The following is a 20,487-nucleotide window of genomic DNA, read 5'->3' on the forward strand; positions in this document are numbered from 1 at the left end:
GGTGCCTTTTCGTGCGAGCATTGCAGTCGGGAGGTTAAAGGCTCATTATTGCGTCGTGTTCGCAGAGCAGCGAGGACTGCAGCTGAAGCTGGACGAACGATGATGGATCTACCCCTCGATGACGAAACCCTGCAGCGCGTGTACGCCTGGATCGACGAGATCCCGCTGTCCCGACCGAAGAAGAGCATCGCGCGCGACTTCAGCGATGGGATTTTAGCTGCCGAAGTTGTGGCGTTCTACTTCCCTAAGTTTGTGCAGATGCACAACTACAGCGCTGCAAACTCGATCAAGCAGAAGCAGTACAACTGGAACACGCTTAATCGTAAGCTGTGGTTTTGACGGTGGGACTTGAACGTATTAGCGTTCTTGGTGACTTACCTTTCTTCTGTGTCGCCAATGCGCTAGGCAAGGTGTTCAAGAAGCTACACATCTCGCTGTCCAAACAGGAAATCGACGACCTCGTGCAGTGCCAGTCTGGTGCGATTGAGCACTTGCTCGTGAAGCTTCAAATCAAGGTACACAGTCGTAATTGTGCACCCGAAGCTTGATTTATTGATCTGATGTTCTTGCTGCTCACGGAGAATAGATCGCCAATTATCGTGAAAAGCGTCCGTCAACCTCGCCAGTGCCTCAGGCACCTCGACAGATCAGTGATAACGCAGACGACACGAGTAGCGTCATTTCCGCAAACACCGCAGTCGCGGGCACTTTGGCAGGCGGGAGTCCTGTCGGCGGAGGCAGTCGTGGTGGGTTGCAAGCTTCACCAGACAAGCAAGGTGAAGCTCACGGAGACCTGTTGGCGCCGATGAGAGACCTGTCATTGCAAGAGGCCGACAAACCGGGGGCTTTCATGGAGCCAGCAGCAGCAGTGTACCCGATCGATTCAGTTGGAAAATCGTACACGCCAAGCAGCGAAACCTCAGTGAAAAACGAGCATGCGCGTCAAGTGCTGGCTGAGAAGGACAGCGTGATTGCAGAGCTCCGTGAGACCGTGCAAATTTTGGAGATGAAAGTACAGAAGCTGGAGCAGCTTGTGCGGCTCAAAGACGGCAAAATCCAGACACTTGTGGCAAAGATTCGCTCTCAAAAGCCCCAGGCTTGAGTTGAGGACGATGTAGCAGTCATAATAAAAGAGTTCGTTCAAGCTGTACGTTCGCTGGTGCCCAGTTACTTGTTGCAGACTCTGCAATGCGGACTGATACGTACAATTTTATACAGACCTAGTGACAGCAGGATGGCAGCAAAACTACCCCCAGAAGCTCATCACCTCTTCAGGGGGTTCTGCGGGCTTCAGCAACTCGAGAGCAATATCATCTTCGTTCGTGCGGTAGCCATAGACAGCAGGTGCTGGACGACTGCAATGGCGGCTGAACATCGACATGGTGTTTGCTCCAGTATCGTGCACCACGACGAAATCGCCTCGAGAAATGGTGGGCAACTCCAGACGACGGCCCACCATATCGCCTCCAAAGCACAACGGTCCCGCCACATTCTGCACTGCCAGCGGAGCCGTAGATACCAGGCCAGCAGAGCTGCACAAACAAACGGAACAACATTAGCTTGCGAGTCTCAAGTACGAGGAAAATGACAAGGGACGTACTTGTAGACAGATATCCGGCGGGCAAAGAGCTCAGGACGGTAGCACGCGCGCAAGAAGAGATCCGATCCAGCATGAATAATGGCGGTTTGCTCGAGCGTGTCACCATCAACTCGAGGGTGAGTCTTCACGTACTCGACCTCGCTCACTACCCAGCCAGTCTTGGAGCTGACGCTGCTACCGAATTCGGTCAAAATGGTGCGACCCGTTCGCTCGAACAACTGTGGAGCCTCACGACGGAGTACCTCCACGTACTCGGCGAAAGTCGGTGACACATCCTCGCCGTCAAAGTTGGTCGAGAGACCACCACCAATATTCAGCACCTTGATTCTACTCGCACCGGCCGCAGCGTCGATCTCGTTGGCCAATTCGCTCAATACAACAGCACCCTGAGAAAGCATCTCAAGCGAGCAACCTTGAGATCCAACATGCGCGTGAAGTCCGGTCATCCAGGGATTCGCACAGAAAAATTCTATGATCTTGGTGCGGTTCTCAGGAGTAAGTGGCACACCGAACTTGGATTGTACCGTGGAGACGCTCAGGCAGGTATTGGTTCCAGCTCCAAGCAGTGGGTTGATACGCAGCCCGATCCGAGGCAGATTACCAGCGTATCGCGGAGTACACTCAGGGAAGCTGGACTGGAAAATCGCCTCCGCATGCTCACGGATAATGTTTAATTCGTCGAAGTTGTCAGCGTTGACTTCCACTCCAGCGTTGATGGCGAACTGCAGGTCGCGTCTCGTCTTGCACGGACTGTCGAACACTATACGGTGAGGCGGGCAACCAAGTCTCAACGCGTGCTTCACTTCCACGATCGATGCACACTCGAGTCCGACCTCGTTCTCGATCGCACGCTTCACAAAGAACGCCAGTGGGCATGATTTCATGGCAAAGCGGTGCTCAAAGTGCACGGGGAAAGACGTTAGCAACGCCTGGAATGCCATATCGATGGAGTCCAGATCGTACACAACCGCCAGTTTGTTCTCTTCTTCAGGTTGGTCCTCGTTCGCCAGTACACGACTTTCAACCATGTGCTGCACCACACGTGCGACCTGTGCATCCTTGACGCTGAAGTTCCAGTCACTAAGCGGCTTGAGCGGTTCCAGTGGTGCGGTCTCCACACACTCTTCAATGTACTTGTGGTGTAGCTGCTCCCAGTGACACAGTATTAACGCGATCTTCCCCAGGATGGCATCATCGTCCTGTGAAAGAGGCTCAATAGCAGCTGCGAAGTCGCTTTCACCCTTGCCACGAGAGTACACTTCGTTAATCATATCTGCCCCCATGGCAATTCGTAGCACAACTCCACTTTTGCCGAGTGATACGGGCTGACCCAGTAGGGAACGCTTCTTGGCCAATGCATCATCCGGCAGGGCACCCGACACGTCCTTCGATAGAAGCGTGTGCAGCGCCTTCAGAGCCGTCATGTCGAGGAAAGTGCCATTCTCATCGCGCACCTTGAACGACACAATCGTGTCCATCGGCGTCACCGTGCTTGTGCCGTCATTTTCAGTCGGCTCAGGAGGCGACAGCAGCTCGACCATGTGACCCCACGACGACTCCATCTTCATTCTACAATTGCTCATGTACAACTTGCATATCGCCGCAATATCCTGCGGTGGAATTCGACAGAATGGCTCCATGTTGACTAGCGCAGTCTCCCACCGCAGCAGCAAACCAACGTTCATGTTCGCTCCGAACCGCTGCCGCACGTGACGCATGTTCTCAGGTATATCGTATCTTGAGAAGTAGTCCTCCAGACCAAGTGGCAGCGCCAGTTCTGAGTGGCGCTCCACGGCCGCTGCTTCCATTTCGTATACGCAGCGCATGGGCATGAGCACAGCACCGCAGAACGGGGAGCCTCCGAAGAATTTCGAGCCCGTAGTGAGCACTACGTAGCCCTTGGCAGCCCATTCTCGGTACAGGGATCGGTCCACACGCATTTGACAGGCGTCCACGACGACAAGCAGGCGGTTTGGGTACTGCGCAGCCAGAGCGTCCACCACGGGCATCGACGGGCACGCGTAGCCCGTCTTAGCCCCTACGACGACGTGTAGCAGCACTACATCTCCACCGCGATCCAGGCGTTCATGCACCAGTTCTTCCACTCGCCCATCGATACGGTTGATATCGCCATTGTCATCACGAGCCGGCATCGTGACCACATCCACCAGCTCAGTTGGAAACTTACGCAGCGGATCTCCAGCAGTACCAGCCTCTCCGCTTGGTGTCAAGTTGCTGAAGTGCTTGCCACCCGAAGCGCTGTTCGATCCTCGACCGATCTCCCCGCCAGCCGTGATGATGCTGGTTACCTTGCACTGCTCCGGTCCGACGCCGCCGGGTAAGTTCTCCTCCTCCCCAAGTCCAGAGTACAACCTGGCAAGTCCAGCCACCGTAGCCAGCAGCTCCGCGTCCGTTCCTGAAGGCGACAGCAGAATCCTCAGCTGGTCGCTGCGAACCAGGTCCGAGACTCCGAGGCACGCAGCCACGCGCGTCCTCACCGCGCGCATCTTGTTGTTGAAGAGCGTGCTGGAGCTCTTGGCGTTGGGGTTAATAGATAGGGAGTTGAGCAGCAGCTCCTGCCGCAGCTTCTCGCAGCGCTCGAACGCTTCGAGGGTGACGCTGGAGCACGTGCAGCTTCCGCGCGCCACGTCCGTGGCGAATGGGATCGTGGACGCGTTGTAGTTGTTGGTCTTGGTCAACGGACACAGCGCGGACCTGTCGTCCGAGCCGCGCACCAGCAGCGTCTCGGTCTGCTCGGCGAAGGGCAGCGCGTTGGCTGCGAACTTGACGATCTCGTTCCACGCGTCTCCATGGCACGGAATGTGCAGCAGCGTGGCCAGGCGCGAGAACAGCTCCGTGGTGTTCCCCACGGTGGCCAGCTGCCTCACGACCTGCACTTCTTCCTGCCGGATGCGCGCGCGCGGCGCCGTGTCGACTGCATTGGCGTAGTCGGCCAGCTCCGCCTGCGAGAAGGTCTCGAGGTACTTGAGCTTCGTGAACAGCAGCACCAGGTCGCGCGCGCTGTAGCACGGCGAGTTGCGGTTGAGCTCCGGCAGGCACAGCAGTCGGTCCTGCAGCTGCGCGCTGAGCGCGGCGGCATCCGACGGTCTCCGCAGGTCCCAGCGGCGCGTCGGGTCCGGCAGGGGGCCCAGCAGCGGCAGCAGCTCCGGGCGCGTGGCCGCCACCTGCTCGCGCAGCTCTGCACTGAGCTGTTCGAGCTCTTCGGGGCTCAGAGGCCGCGCCGTCTTGGGCTTGGACGCCGCTGCTGCTGTCGACGAAAAGTCCCGCGCCGGCCGCTTGGCGTCCGCGGGTGGGGACGCCACGCGCGGCGAGCTGGTCTTGGCCCGGGGCACTTGCGTCGCCAGCGTCGAGAGCTTCTTCTTGCCGAGCATGGCTGCGGGTGGGATGAATTGAATTGAATTGGGTCCAGGTCTGTTGGTCCTGCGGCGTAAGGCAAGTGGGGGAGTGCGTGCGTGCGATGGATGGCGACGACAAGATCGCGCCCGCCGCTTCGTTCGATTTTGCCTAATTTTACCCGCTGCGTGCGCTTGTCTTCAAAGAGACACCATGTGCAAGCAAGGGAGACCGCAAGGCCAGTCGCGCGTTGCAGGCAGGTAGGGCCCGTTATGCGTCCGGCACGACACGAAACGACCAGCGAGGACAGGCACGCGACCGGATGGCTGTCCCCGCTGCGCGGTGGAGAAGGCTGAGGCGTTGCTGCCTCCGAGGCATGCTCGTTCGGGCAGGACGGTAAGGCATGTATCACTTGGAGCAGCGGATACCGCCGTTGGACCCTGGTTCCGGTGATGGAAGGCGGGGATGAAAAAGGGCGGGGATTGGGCGGCGCTCGTTGAAGCGTGCGGCAGGTCTCGCGGGCAACGCCACGCTGTCATGCCGGAGAGCCTTGCCGGAGCTACAGAGCGTTGAGGACCGAAGAGCATTGGTGGTGGCCCTGCGGTTTTGGGGGCTGGCTTGTATCGTCAAGAAACAGTAGCTTCAACATCGATACATGTTGCGAAAAGTGTCCCCATATGCTCGATAGTTTGTCCACATGGATACGCTTCAGAATTGGAACACGCTGCATGAAGGAAGGCCACTGCAGTTGGCGCGCTGCAAGTTCAGACGCTTTGCAGCGAAGGCTTTCAGGTTGCGTAAGACTCGCGGGCTTTCGTTGCTGATTTGTTCGTGATTTATCACCCGTTGCGCGACTCGGGCAGTTTCCCGACACCGCAACGAACAAGTACGAGTGAGTGTGTGGCAACCACCTGATTGAAGGACTAACTTAGCACGGCTGAGATGCCATCGCTTCTTCCTGCGGACTCCACACCGCTGTGTTCATACATGCACGCCCCCAGGGTTGTCGTCCTCCAACATCCTCTTCGGATACTGTATCCAAAAGTTAGCCACATGTACTTCGTACAGCTGGCGAATAATAGTCTGAGAAATGGTCCCCATAATTATGTGTTCCACACCACCCACACTAATAGTCCCACTCAAAAGCCGCCAGTCATTGCTACGCTCCATTCAATCCCCAAGTGTATCAACGACCGTCGCCATGGCTCCTCGCGCGACGTCTTCTTCCGGCCGGCGCTCGGGCAGCGTGCTGCGCTTCCAGGGCTGCGCGCACTTCAGGCAGCGTCTGGTGTGCGCCACGCTCAGCGGGCGCCCGCTGATCATTGAGGACATCCGCTCGGAGGACGAGAACCCGGGGCTGCGGCCCTTCGAGGCGAGTCTGCTGCGGCTGCTGGACCGCGTGACGAGCGGCAGCCACCTGGAGATCAACGAGACCGGCACCAAGCTCAAGTACCAGCCCGGCCTGGTGCTGGGCGGCCGCGTGGCCCACGACTGCGGCACGGGGCGCGCCGTCGGCTGGTTCCTGGAGGTGCTGGCGGCGCTGGCCCCGTTCGGGAAGCTGCCGCTGCACGCGACGCTGGACGGCGTGACCAACGACCACGTGGACAGCTCGGTGGACAGCTTCAAGGCCACGACGCTGCCGCTGCTGCGACACTTTGGCCTCGAGGAGGGGCTCGACCTCGTGGTCAAGAAGCGCGGCGCGCCCCCGCTCGGCGGAGGACAGGTTGTCTTCCGGTGTCCGCTGGTGCGCGAGCTGCGGCCCATCCACTTGACGGACGAGGGCTTCATTAAACGCATCCGCGGCGTCGCCTACAGCACGCGCGTGTCCCCGCAGACGTCCAACCGCATCGTGGAGACCAGCCGCGGGCTGTTCAACAAGCTGCTGCCCGACGTCTACATCTACTCGGACCACTACAAGGGCGCCGAGTCGGGCCAGTCCCCGGGCTTCGCGCTGAGCCTCGTGGCCGAGACCACCACGGGCATCTTCCTGGGCGCGGAGGCGGCGGCCGAGCCCGGCGACCTGCCCGAGGACGTGGCCACCCGCGCGTCGCACGCGCTGTGCGAGGAGATCAGCAAGGGAGGCTGCGTGGACTCGACGAACCAGGCGCTGGTTCTGCTGATGATGGCTTTGGGGCCCGAGGATGTGGCCAAGGTGCGCTTCGGCAAGCTTACGCCCTACAGCATCGAGTGTCTGCGCCACCTGCGTGACTTCTTCGGCATCACGTTCAAAATCAAACCCGATCCCGAGACCAAGACGGTGCTGCTCTCGTGTCTGGGCGTCGGCTTCAAGAACTTGGCCAAGAAGGTCACCTAGACGCTCGGCTGGCTCCGTGAAAGCCACCAAGTTACCTTCGAGCCGTTTCCTTATAGAAAGAATGCATTTTGGATATGTATTTTGTTGTGTGCAGGGCTCTTCTCTCTCTCTCTCTACTCACTGGTGTTTTGATGTGCAGTGGTGCGTGTGTGTGCTAGGACTTCCGCTCCCTATTTGCGACGCATCTTGGACGCCTTGACAGCTTCTCCGCCGGCAGCTCCCATCTTCATAGCAGGCTTCGGGACGGGTGTGGCGCCGCCGCGCACTGTCGGGTGAATTGCTGTCAGGTTCGTCGGCAGCTGATTACGCACGCGGTCAGGCTCGCGAAGCTTGTGGCGTGCGGCGATCAGCCACTTGCGCGCCAACGCGGTGGACGCAGCATTGAGCGCCACTGGCTGTCGGGTCCACTCGTATCGGTGCTGCATGGCTTCCTCCTCGTCGTCGCTCACGTCCAGTTGCTGGCGGCGCTTGCCACTCTTGCCGAAGACGCGGTCCTGAGCCTTGCGATACCATTTCTGCAGCAGGGCGTAAGATGCAGCGTTCAACGGTGTCGGGCCCCAGCCTTCGTCTCCGCCCAAGCCACCGGCACCTCCACCCAGACCACGCAGATCCCCGATCTGCCCGGTCGTCTTGAGGTGCACGATGCAGTTGAGGCAGAGCGTTTTGAACTTCTGGTGCTTGGCGAAGAACTCCTTCCAGGCGGCGGCGTCGAACTCTTCAGCCAGCGTTTGGCTGTCGAACTTGTCGCCCAGCACCTCGATCGGAATGGCCATCTCGACCTGCAGTTGCCGGCGAGACAGACACATCTCGCACTCACTCTTGCGCGCTTGCTGGATGAGCGGCTGCACCACAGTCTTGAGACGCAAGATTCGCCGCGCCCGAGCCAGCCAGAGACGGATAATGGTGCGTGAAGGAGCGGACAGCGTCACGGGACCAAAGCGAGGGCGACCGTCGTCATCCTCATCATCGTCCGAGACCTGGGGGTTCAGACTGTCGAGGATCTTCGCGAACTGTGCCAACAGATAGGGTCTAGCGCGACGCAACGTGCGGGGAGTCAGGATCGACGGGAGTTGGTTCACGAGCCACGTGCGGTTGTAGTTGAGGAACTTGTTGCGGAACGTCTCGGACGTGATGCGTTGGTTCATGAGGTAGGCTTCGTGTGAAGCCCCCTTGATTTTCTCGAGTTCATCCCAGCGGGGGACGCCAAACTCGTCATCCTCGTCCGGCGGAGCAAGCCAAGCTGTGTTCTCGTGTTTAATCTTCCAGACCTCGAACTTCACCGCCAAGAAGAGCACCAGAGAGCGTATGAACATTGCGGTGGCCAACACAAACGCGAGTAGTAGTGGCATAGCGGGGTCGCCGAACATGTTGTAGCTTGCCCGTGCCATGATCTCAATGCCCACAACGAAGAACACGATGCCCGTGACGTGAACTGTACACATCATGAAAAACTGCGACGAGAAGCACATTTGGTCCAGGGTACGCAATCCTTCGTCGATACACTCGTCCAGATTGGGCTCGAGCCCTTTCCAACGCTTTTCACGTTGGAGGAAGCGGTATCGGCAGTACACGAGGTAATCGTACAGTTTCCACCCCTGGAAGATTTCAACCACGTTCAGCACGAAGACCTCGATCACGAGCTGGAAGAAGAGGATGATCAGCGAATACCAGAGATAAATCTCCATGTCCTTCTCGCGAATGTTGTACATGATCGGAAGCATAACTTCCTCGCGGAAGAACATCATGATGAGGATCAGCACGGGCTGGTAGAACAGTGCTAGTCGTTCCATGGAGCACCCCGCATAAAAGTCGATAATTGGCTCGACCGTCTCCGCTTCCTCCTCTTTCTTCTCCTCTTCCTTTTTCTTCTCCTTCTTCTTCTCGTCTGCGTCTGCCGCTACAACAGCAGCAGTCGAGCGCGTGAAGCTTCGGAATAGTAGTAGAATTCCTCGTCCAATGACCTTCGTCTTCTCCCAGCAGTACTTCAGCACCTCCTTGATGAAATCGCTGATCGCCTCGATTGCCGTGTCACCATACACCCTCATGAGCAGCATCATGCCGAAATCGAGCGTATTACCCAGAACAAAGTCACCAAAGTCCGTAGCACCGAAAGTCATGATCCCACCGATGAGACTAAGCGCCGAAACCAGAGGCGCCATCAACAGCGCCTCCTTGAGTTGGGATTTAATCCAGCCTTCCACCACCGCGTTGATAATTTCCTGCGCTACAATCACGTAAAACATGTAGTCGCCAAAGGAGCTCCAGAACGAAAACTCCAGCATCAGGACGAGGAACAGGCCGAGCACGATCGACGCGAAGATCATATTGGCCCGTTTCCATTGGGTTGGCCACCAGATACTGCGCTCCTGAGCGTCCCGATCGTTTTGCTCGGCCATGACCTTTTCGGAGATGGCGATCGGCTTCGGAAGGAATACCTTCGTGCCCAGTACAATGAGGTACAGCCCGAAGATAATGAAGCACAGACCCACGCGTCCTTTTCTCGTTTCCGACACCGTCTCTCGATCAATCTTCGTATCAATGTAGTGGGCTACGATGTTGTCCGTCAACCAGTACCCACTGGACGAGAAGTACGAGTCACCGTTCAAGAGAACGTAGAAACTGCAGACCACTGAGAATATCGGCAGCGATGCCATGGCCACACCCACAGACGGAGGGGGCGAGATGAGAGCGAAAACGGCCCAGAACCGGAATCGCGGCGGTGACTGCAAGATGGACGTGATTCGCACCACAATCCAAAAGATGAGAGCCCCCACCGTCATCATGCTGCCTAAGACGAAGAAGAGTCCGACGAATACTTGCTTCTCGAACGCGAACTGAATCACCAGTCCAAAGTAGTTCAGCGGATGCAGGTTCACACTGAAGGTGTACGCAGTGTTGGTCGAGTCACGGTCGTAGTTATCGTAGACAAGGGTCGCCTTGATGATCCGCTTGACGTGATCGTCCAACTGATAGTACGCAATGTCGAGCGTCACTGACCGCGGGAAACACAGTGTGGAGCAGTCGCCTTCAAGTGATGCAGCAGCCGAGTTATCCACTGTGACGGGGATGAAATAGTCGGAGCCGGACTGGTCTAGAATCTCATCATAATATTTTCCACCTTGCAAGTAGTCCGCCAATGTCGCAGGCTCTCGCAAGAGGTAGTACAAGACAGTACTTGAAGACTGCTCGAACCAACGCGGAGTGACATCAGCAGTCGGTAGGTCTTCCTCATAATGGCATTGAATGTCCATCATGCAAATGTCTGCCGTTGGTTCTTGAGCGACATCCAATGGACCAACATAGCGGATATCGTCCTGATTCGGTAGCGGAGGGAACTCTCGTCTCCACCAAGTGCGTCCATATATTCCAGTCTCGGACGTCATTGCAGGCAATTGACACGAATCGCTCTCTAATAGGTCAAAGAGAGGCATGTACGAGTCATATTCCATGCAGTTTGACTGGAACGGCAGATAGGACAGCAGCATCTTGTCGAATTTGAACAGGTACTGCGTCCCGGTCGCATCCGTCGGGTCCAGGTACATCTCCTGGAAAGTCTCGCGGTACTTTTCAACATATTCGTGCGTCAATGACGCAGACCCGTAGGGCATTAACCAGTAGGAAGTGTCTGTCACAACGTCAGCGTACGGATCAGCCACGAGCGGAATCTCGCTCGCATCGCTGCTTACGTTGTGCGACAGCAGGACTCGACCTCGTTCATACGCCTTGTACTTTGGTGGGAGGTTCAATGGTGGAGAAGTGTAGTCTCCATCGCCCCCAAAGTAAGCCAAGAGGAAGGTGTAATCCCGAGGAATCATCTCAGCTTCATACGAAATCGAACGCGAGAGCGGCCGAGTGTCGGCTGTCACGCCTTGTGTAACGTTGCTTCGCGTCGGCGTCTTGAGCTTGACGGTGGTCGAGTTCACGAAGAACGGAGAAACTGACGCATACAAACCGTACATGATGTGGATCTCCACCTTGAACGTGATGTCCTCAAGAGCAAGAAGTGTAATGTTTAACAGGTCATTTTTGTCCACTGCTGTTGAGAGGAACCACCGCGGCAATTCCACTGGACGACGGCACGGTGACGTCTCAATATCCGGCCCACTTGGGAGAACCACCCCACGAGAATCACACGTCTGGTCCTCGCACGAGCTATTCTTCACGAAAATCGCAACCTTGTAGTGTTCATCATAGACCAGATCGGATGGCAAGTGGCGGAAGTCGAACGATAGCTTGGCCTTCCCCAGTCCGGTCAGAGCGAACCACGCCTTGTCGTCATTTCGGAACCCTTCCTCCTCTTCCACTCGCTTCAGGCACGTCGTCATCAACTGCTTCATGTTCAGCGCCGTAGCTGCCTTGACCGAAATGTAGTTGAATGTAGCTGTAGTCGTTGAAAAGTGGACGCCATAGTTGGACACACTGACTTGCACCGCTTGTGAGAACGAAGACCCCGTTGCTGCCGTATCGTTGCCTACGAATGGAGGAGCGCGGCATGTCACCCTCGTGCTGCTCACGAAGAACGCCGGTGCCAACTGAGAAAATGTCGACTTCGGGAGCTGAAACTTGCAAGCCAGACGCCCTGTATCCTGGAAATTGCGACCAATGACAGTCACAAGAATTCCACCGCTTATACTCAGCTGTGGCGGGCAAACACGGATGGTGTCGATCGTATCGTTCTTCCAGAAAGGCACGGACGCAGATTCATTCACCGGGTAGATGATGTCAACGACTTCCACTTCACCCGTGCGGCTAGTCTCCACCGTCGAGTCGAAAGTCACTTGGCTGCCTTGGAAGTTGTAGCTGAACTGAGGGTAGTATTGCTTATCGGCCAGCTTATCGCAGATCGGGACCGGTCGGATGAAGCAGTCCATTAATTCATCTTGGCTCGAGCTTGACCACGTGTCACTGGGGCAGTTGACGTAGATGCTGCTGCTGTTAGCTGTCCCGAGGGGACAGAACTTGCCGTCGGGGCACTTGTTCTTGCTCTTCTCGATGGTTTTGGTGCCGCGGACGCAACTGTTCCCCTTTTCACAGACATTGGTGTACTGCTCACTAATCGGCGTCGCACTCGAGCAGTAGTGTCCTGCAGGACACAAATGGTCAAACTGCGCGCGTCGGTTGGTTCCTTCTCCACACACGTGCCCAGCCGCGCATGGTAAGCTCGACGCCATCGAAAACATCCCGGAACTGCCGCACACACGCCCAGCAGGACAAATCTCACATTGCGAGATATCGGTTAGTCCAGTGTGCGGGGACCACGTGCCCTCTGGACAAGCTCGGCATGTGATACTGTCAGCTAAAGACCGATAGAAGCCCTTCGGACACAATGACGGAATGTACGTGCCATATCTGGGACAGCTATGACCTGCAGGGCAGATTTCACATTCCACGGTCCCCTTGAGAGGCGTGTAAGTCCCTGGGAAGCACATCGTCGCAGCTACAGACCCCGTTGTGCCAGCGAAGGTGCCGACCGGAGCTTGCGTGGGGGCACTGGATCCAGGAGGACAGTAGTGACCAGCGAAGCAAACCTTTGTTCCAGAAAGCGTTGGGGTCGCTTCCTCACAATAAGTGCCTTCGGTACAAGTCTGTGGGGCGACAGCACCCTCCGGTTGACTTGGAATCCAATCAATCGTAGTATTATGGGCCACTCCACCAAGACAGTACGTGCCCTTCGGACAGGGCATTGGCCGGAAGGGGTTCACGTCGGACGGATCCAGAGTACGAGTACCTTCTCCACAGATATAACCAGGAGGGCAAAGCAGCGCTGGGGACGCAAGTCCGGTGGAGATACAAACGAAGCCGGCAGGACACAACACAGGCGCCAACATCTTGGGCTGGGGGCAAATGTGACCAGTCGGACACAGCGTACAATTCGACTGGCGGGGGACGGGATTGTATGTGCCAGGGTAGCAATCTCGAGGACGGAGGTTGCCGACACCGGGGCAATACTGGCCAGCGGGACACACGATGGCGTCTACATCGTTGGGACAATAGTGGCCGGTTGGACACGGTCCTTTCCCTTCTGGAGTGGACGATCCTCGCGGGCAGAAAAACCCTGGATAACATTTCTGCGGCGCGCTGTAGTTATTCGCTTGCAGTTGCTGGACAGCAACACCGCGTCGACAGAAAGTTCCAATTGGACACGAATACGGCCGCTCTGCTAAGAGAGTTGTGCTGTTCTCGACGCACAGCCGGCCGTCACAGTTAGCCAGACTGGGTGGGTGTTCAAGTCGACGGCTTCCAATGGCCGGAGCCAAACGAGGTATGGGTGCCCATGCCCGAGAACTCTCCACAAAAGAGGCTAGCTGCGTCCCCTTCTCGATGGAATACTCCGAGTTCGTGATAAAATCACGAGTATCTGCGGTTTTGGTGCCCTTGCGGCAGTAGTGGCCCGAAGGGCAGTCTTTAACTGGTGTTCGCAGTCCATGTTCATCACAAACCATCCCGGAACGGCACAATACAGGCTTGGACATTCCGTGATCTGGACAATAAAATCCAACGGGGCAGGGGAGACAAGTTACTTGGCTTTGTCGTGGTTGGAACGTTCCCGGAGCACATACCGAGAAATTGGTAGTGTCGTGGGACTCGCAGATGGTTCCATTCGGACAAGGCTGGATGTTCCCATTCGAACAAAACTGCGAGCTTGGACACTCCTGGAGGTACGTGTACTGAAGACCGCTACTCGTGAAGTCCACTTGGTTGTTCGTAAGCTCGACCGACACAGTGCCGTTCGTCTTCCGTAGATCAACAATTTGACGCGGAGCAACACACGTAGCCACGGAGACCGAGAGGAAGGTTGCGGGAGTTGTAATCTCCCCAAAACGACAGGCTAGCAGCGTGTGGTTCACGAAGTTCTTGCCCTGGAAAAATACCGTAGTTCCTCCCTCCTTCAGACCACTCGTTGGGAATAAGCGAGACACTGACATATCCTTAACGTACAGGTATGATCCAGAGCTTGTAGACGCGTCCATGCCATTGTTCGAGACTCGGATTGTGACCAGCCCCGGGGTAGCGCGAGGAATCGCACAGGAAATCATGGATGGATTGATGAATGTGGCTGGTACCTTCGCTGAGCGGATAATGCAGGCAACATCGACGGAGTCGATGAAGCTCGTTCCTCGAATGGTTACCACGGTATTGGCATCCGTACTTGGTCCCAAGTTCGGAATCAACTCGTAAATTACGATATCTTCCACGTACTCGAAGAATAAACTTGGCATTGTGAAGTCACGTCCGTTGATGCTCAGTTGAACCGACTGCTTGCCAGCCTTCTCCATTGCTGGTGTAGTACACTTGACCACATTCGATGCTAACACTTCTCCTCTCGACTTCACTCCTCCGATGCGACACATTACCACACCACCAAAGATGATCTCGAGATTGTACCAACGAACCATAAGCTCCGTCCCTCCAACGATACTCCCGAATTTCGGCGTCAAAGAAACCACGTCTGCCTGAGTTGTGTACGTGAAGAACACAGGGTTTCGCGTGAAGCTGGCGTTGTTGTTCATCACTGTAACTCGTACCACAGACGTCCTGTCACGCTGAGGAGGGGAAATACACACCACTTCAGTCGAGGACACGTACTTTACCACTTGAACTGCCTCCAAATCCCCAAACCTGCAACGTAATTGTGAACTTTTCATGAAATGTCTTCCATACACAGTTACAGCTGTGCCACCCGTTTGCGGCCCATGTGTGGGGGCAATGTACTCCACGAACGAGTCAGTGTATACAGTGACGCTAACAGGGCTGTTTGAGAAGACTTTGCCATCATTCGACACCTGGAAAGTGTAGCGATTCGGCTGAAGTCGCGGAGACACGCATACCATTTGCTCTGGGCTGTGATACCTTCCACCAACAACGACCGAGCCGAATCGACAAGCCAATTCCAAAGAATTCGTGAAGTTCAGACCGTGCACAGTTATGATCGTCCCGCCAATAATGGGGGCACTTGCTGGGTCGATCGACAGGATCGTCGGGATCGGTAACAAACCGACATCAGCTTCTTGTTCTTCGAACATGGCAAGTCTACGTTCTGTAGACTGCGCTGGACTCAAGTAGGAGAACAAAATCATTTGAGAAGGAACTTCAGCCCCGTGATCCAATAGTTTGAACGCGACATCACCGAAATTTGTTTGACTCGGCGACTTGCACTGGAGCATGTTTGGACTGACAACATACGCAGACGTAGTCACTCGGCCGAAACGACAATGGGATACGAGGTTCAAGCGAGAGCCTACGACCGATACCAGCTCACCACCAGTCATATCGGCTGCGAGGGGAGTTACTGAAACAATTAGTGGAGGGCTCACGAGCTCTACGATGGCAAAACTTGAAGACTTGAGCTTTCCGTCGTTCGAGATGTACACATTGCGATACCCCGGAGGAAGCCGCGGAACCGTGCAGTGTACAGAAGTCGATGATTCATAAGTTGCAGAAGCTGACACGTCGTCGAAGAAGCAGCTCAGATTGGCAGTATTGCGAATATTTTCGGTCGTCAGAGTGATCTTGCCGCCTTCAATTGAAGACAGTCGTAGAGGCACCACCGACTTCACTTCTTCCGCAGCAGCGAACGTAAAGAACACTGGGTTTGAAGAATAGTCGAGATTGTTGTCAGCCACAATGACTCGAAGTCGCTGCGGAGCAGGTTGGGCTGGACTTGTGCACTCAATCTGAGTATCCGACAGCACCACCGTTTTACTTGCCTGAACGGACCCAAAGAAACACGTGGACTCGTTCGCCTTGAAGTTTTCGCCTTGTACAATAACTGGAGTCCCACCAAGCCGAGTTCCAATATTGGGAGACACTTGAAGCACGGATGGGGGGAATTGAAACGTAAAAGTTTGGACGTCGCCACCATTCAAACAGTCCTGACCATTCTGGCTCACTTTCAGCGTAACCGATTTTGCCCCGATGTTCGGGGTCAAACACTCAATTTGTGAAGAGTTTGTAAACGTCGCAGGTACACGGACATCGTCAAAACAGCACGAGAGCTGAGGCGTGAACAGGAACTTCCATCCTTTCACAATAATTTTGGTTCCACCGCGATACGAGCCTGTGATAGGAGATATACTATCGATGACGATGGGGTGCTGAACTTCCAAACTCAGTGACTGGTTTGAGGCTTCAACACCATATGATCTCATGCTCACTGCGACGATACCCACGTAATCTATCGGAGGAGTGATGCAATGTACGCGGATATCGCTGATATACTCTGCTGTTACGCATTTCACTTGAGATTCAGAAGTACCGAAGCAGCACTCCAAGTCCGCATCTTGCCTGAAGTTATCACCAAAAAGCACCAGACTGCATCCCCCACCATTATCGCATAGCCACGGCACCAACGTGTTCAAAACCAAATCTCGGTAATAGGAGAACGATAGATTCTGCAGCCGAGGTACCGAGATTCCATTAACAAACATCGAAATGGAGCCATCCCCAGGTTTGCTTACCGACGGCGCGATACAGCTTAATTCGGATGGCGATTCAAACAGAGCCGATTCAGTCGCTAGCAGCTCATTATCTTGCGAGAATTGGCAAGTCATCGCTGTTGTGTTCAGAAAGGATTCCCCGCGTAAGTTAACTCTATAACCCCCTCTCAGGGGCCCGGCGTTTGGTACCAGCTGATACACGGACGGAAGCTGGATATACGTGAAGCTTGAGCTTGCCAGTATAAAATCCTGGCCATTCAACGAAACACTAAGATTCGTGATTCCGGTCGGGTGAGCTGGCGCTTCGCACGATATCGCGGAATCATTCCAAAATGCGGCGATAGTCCTGATGTTACCAAAGCGACATTCCAAGCCTGTCGAGTAGCGAAAATGACGACCACGTACAAAGATCAACGTGCCGCCATCGACGTCGCCAACATTTGGTACAACATCTTCCACAGAGGCGTCGAGAACATAATTAAACTGCATCTTGAACGCCACAAAGTCTTGTCCATTCAAAGCCAGCAGTATCGGCACTCGATTTGATCCACCTACACCAAGCGAAAGTTTGGCAGGAGAAGGTGGCGTCACGCATTCAATCACCGTGCCATTCAGCAACCACCCGCGTACACAGTGATAGCGGTCTCCGAAACAACATTGGGTAAGCTTGGACGAATAAAAATTCAGTCCGGTGATTTGTATCAAAGTGCCACCAGCGGCAGGCCCCGATGCTGGTGTCACTTGGCGTACTCGAGGATCAAGAACGAACGTATACAGCACACCATTTTGAGTGAAGTCTACTCCGTCATTGATGGATATCTCAACGGCCACGGCTTCAGCATATCGATTGGCGGGGGCGATACACACTAGCTTCGTGTCGGACTGCACGTATCCATTAACGGCACTATCTCCAAAGCGACAGAGGGGGGGATCGGACGAAAACCCTACACCAAATACAGTCACCATAGTTGACCCGTCCACTGAACCTTTCGTAGGTGATAGCTTATGGACTTGTGGCTCCACTGTGTAGCTAAACCATTGATTTGTCGATACAAAGTCTCGGCCGTTCACAGACAGATAAATCGTCACCTGGCCGGTTTTAAACGAGAATTGAGGACTGATGCAGATCAGCTCCTCTGCACTGACAATTGTAGCAGGTAACGCTTCGCTTGTTTCTCCAAACCGACACCAGTATCTGTCGGCATCGCTAAAGTTTTTTCCATATACAAACACAGAGGTGCCACCTTTGGCACTACCAATCGATGGATAGATGCTAGACACGTCAAAATACGTTCGGAAGTGAATCACTGATGAAGGGCTTGCATACACAAAGTCAGCTCCGTTATTGGTCACACCGATGCGAATATTCCCAACCGAGGTGTTTGTCGCTGGAGAGAAGCATTGGATATGCGTTGAAGAGACCCAAATTGCACGGACAGTTGCTTTTGCCATGACGGTATCATTCTGGATACCACCAAAATCACATCCAAGCATCGGAGAGTGAATGAAACCTCGACCATAAATGTCAAAGAGAGTCTCCGATTTTTCCAGTGCCTCCGACGGCGAGACCATCAGCACCACAGCTACTTTCGAGTACGCGAAGCCATTCAAAAGCGTGCCAGTAAGTCGGCGACTAACCGACCAGATACTGAGATCAACCTTGCCAATTTCTGCTCCAACAGGAGCCGTACAAATGATCTCAGTGGGTGATACCACCACTGCGTCATCATCGCTTCGATGGGATCCAAAGCTGCACTGTATGCTTTCATTCGTTTCAAACTCTCCACCGTAAACATGTACAAGAGAGCCTCCAGATACGGCACCGCCAGTAGGAAACACGCGGTCAATACGAAAGTCCTCAAGAAACTGAAATGACTGCGGGGCAGAGATGTAGTCGACTCTGTTGAATGAAATCGCAAGCCGTACTTGTCCGGGCATGTGCGCGATTGGGATTCGGCATCGGACGCTCGTAGAGCTCACGTACGTCCCCACAGAACTTAACAATCCGAATCGACAATCAATGCGCCGAAACGGGGGGAAATTTCTGCCAGTGATAAACGCATAGTCAATGATATCGTCGCTGGATACTAATGGCAAGTGGGCAGCTCTGGATTTGGGGTTGAAGTCGAAAATCTCTGGAGGTAGCAGCACATCCACTTCAACGTAATTTAAGGAATAATCGATTCCAGCATGGAGTAAGTTGACAGCACGTGCCCCAGTTCTTAATACGGCAGCTCGCGGGGTCGGGCACGATATCTTCGTTCTTGAAACGAATCTTCCGATCGTAGTGATGTTTAAGCTCATAAATGCGCACTGCCAATCGCGAGATGGGAACACGTCGCTGCATTCAAGCTCGATTCGATCCGTTTGCCCCGGAAAGATCACGTTCGGGTTAACCTTCGTCAGCACAACAGGCTCGAAGATGGTGAAAGTTGAGCCAGTTTCAACGTATGCCTCACCCTGAAGACGTAAGCCAATCGGCAGGATTTGACCACGGTCTCGTAGATCCTCGGTTGAATTAATTCGAAATGTACACGTCAGTTCGTTGTCGGACACGACAACTGCTAGAATATTCTGAATAAGGTTTCCAAAGCGGCACATTGCGACCATTTCTGGCACAAATCCGGATCCAGATAACTTGACGGTATGGTATTTGTTGTACATACCACTTGAAGGCTCCGCCCGCTGAATCTGCGGTGTGCTTATGTATGAGAACATCACTTGCGCGGTATCCTCAGTGGACGTTGACGATTGCCCCAACCATACAACGAGTGGAACTTCGTTCGCTTCTTTAAACCTCGGCGGACTTCTACATCGCACACAGGACCCATTCACATATTGTGCAGCACCAAAAATCTCGCCAAACTGGCACCGGAGTTGAGGATGCGCAACGAACCCTTTTCCATGAACGAGTACTTCAGTACCCCCACGAGCTAGACCCACTAATGGAGCGGCATGTGCAATCTCCATCGCACCAACAAACGTGAAATTGAAAGCTCGTAAGTTGTGCATAGCGCCATTGTCCGCTACTAGAGCAACTTGTAATGTTACAATTCCAGCCGAATGAGATGGCGTTTTACACTGAGCATAATTCTCGCTTATCGCCGTCAACTCGGAAGTCACGTTGCCAGCAAATACGCAAAACAATTTAATCAATGAGCGTAGATGCTTTGCCTTAAAGTGAATCACTTCGTTGCCGCGGAAGGAACTGTACAACGGCGTTGCGTCCAGTATTTGAACTGTTGGTGAAAGTTTAACTCGCGTTCCAGTGTGCGCAAAAGTCTGATTATTCACAGATATCATCACTTCGCAACCTGTCGAGCAGTCTTCGTCAGAGCTCCCAACCTCGAAAGCTGGACAGGATTCATTCAATGATCTTCCAGCATTAGAAACAACAACAGTGCCTGTTCCCGCTTCATCGTCATTTTTGTCAAGCCTCACGAAGGTAGCGGATGAATCATTCGAGAAACTTCCGCAAAGAAGTAATCGCTGTGTACCATTGCTCAGATCAGGGACAACTTGAACACTTGTAATACGAGGCACCAGTGTATACGAAAACTCAAAGGTCTCTGAGGCGTATATTGTGGTACCACTAACCACCGAAACGTTTACTCGAGAACCGATAGAGAGCGATGAAGACGGGGGAACGGTACAGATTACTTTTCCATACCGAAGAGCTGCCTCTGTCCACATCTTTCCGAATAAACATCGAAGCGAATCGGAGAAGAACAAGTTCAATCCAGCAAATTCTGCCACAGCGCCTCCGTGAACAAAATCCAGTT

At 54.5% G+C, this 20,487-nt stretch overlaps 4 protein-coding genes across 4 annotated transcripts; 2 read left to right on the forward strand and 2 right to left on the reverse strand.

The window, feature by feature from the left end:
* Window positions 1–99: 99 nt before the first annotated feature.
* PHYSODRAFT_484176 (hypothetical protein) lies at window positions 100–1,102 on the forward strand (the record flags this gene model as incomplete). The annotated part of the gene is made up of 3 exons (XM_009520788.1): window positions 100–322; window positions 406–515; window positions 587–1,102. The coding sequence occupies 3 exons, from the start codon at window positions 100–102 to the stop codon at window positions 1,100–1,102; spliced, it is 849 nt and encodes a 282-aa protein (XP_009519083.1).
* Window positions 1,103–1,246: 144 nt separating this feature from the next.
* Window positions 1,247–4,992, reverse strand: PHYSODRAFT_478468 (hypothetical protein; the record flags this gene model as incomplete). Its single annotated transcript, XM_009520789.1, has 3 exons — window positions 1,247–1,532; window positions 1,601–4,828; window positions 4,919–4,992. The coding sequence occupies 3 exons, from the start codon at window positions 4,990–4,992 to the stop codon at window positions 1,247–1,249; spliced, it is 3,588 nt and encodes a 1,195-aa protein (XP_009519084.1).
* A 1,163-nt stretch (window positions 4,993–6,155) lies between these two features.
* PHYSODRAFT_487939 (hypothetical protein) lies at window positions 6,156–7,268 on the forward strand (the record flags this gene model as incomplete). Its single annotated transcript, XM_009520790.1, has 1 exon — window positions 6,156–7,268. The coding sequence occupies one exon, from the start codon at window positions 6,156–6,158 to the stop codon at window positions 7,266–7,268; it is 1,113 nt and encodes a 370-aa protein (XP_009519085.1).
* Window positions 7,269–7,438: 170 nt separating this feature from the next.
* Window positions 7,439–19,675, reverse strand: PHYSODRAFT_478338 (hypothetical protein; the record flags this gene model as incomplete). The annotated part of the gene is made up of 2 exons (XM_009520791.1): window positions 7,439–9,109; window positions 9,170–19,675. The coding sequence occupies 2 exons, from the start codon at window positions 19,673–19,675 to the stop codon at window positions 7,439–7,441; spliced, it is 12,177 nt and encodes a 4,058-aa protein (XP_009519086.1).
* Window positions 19,676–20,487: the final 812 nt, after the last annotated feature.

The sequence above is a fragment of the Phytophthora sojae genome, assembly GCF_000149755.1.
Source record: "Phytophthora sojae unplaced genomic scaffold PHYSOscaffold_2, whole genome shotgun sequence".
Classification (NCBI taxonomy): Eukaryota; Oomycota; class Peronosporomycetes; order Peronosporales; family Peronosporaceae; genus Phytophthora; species Phytophthora sojae.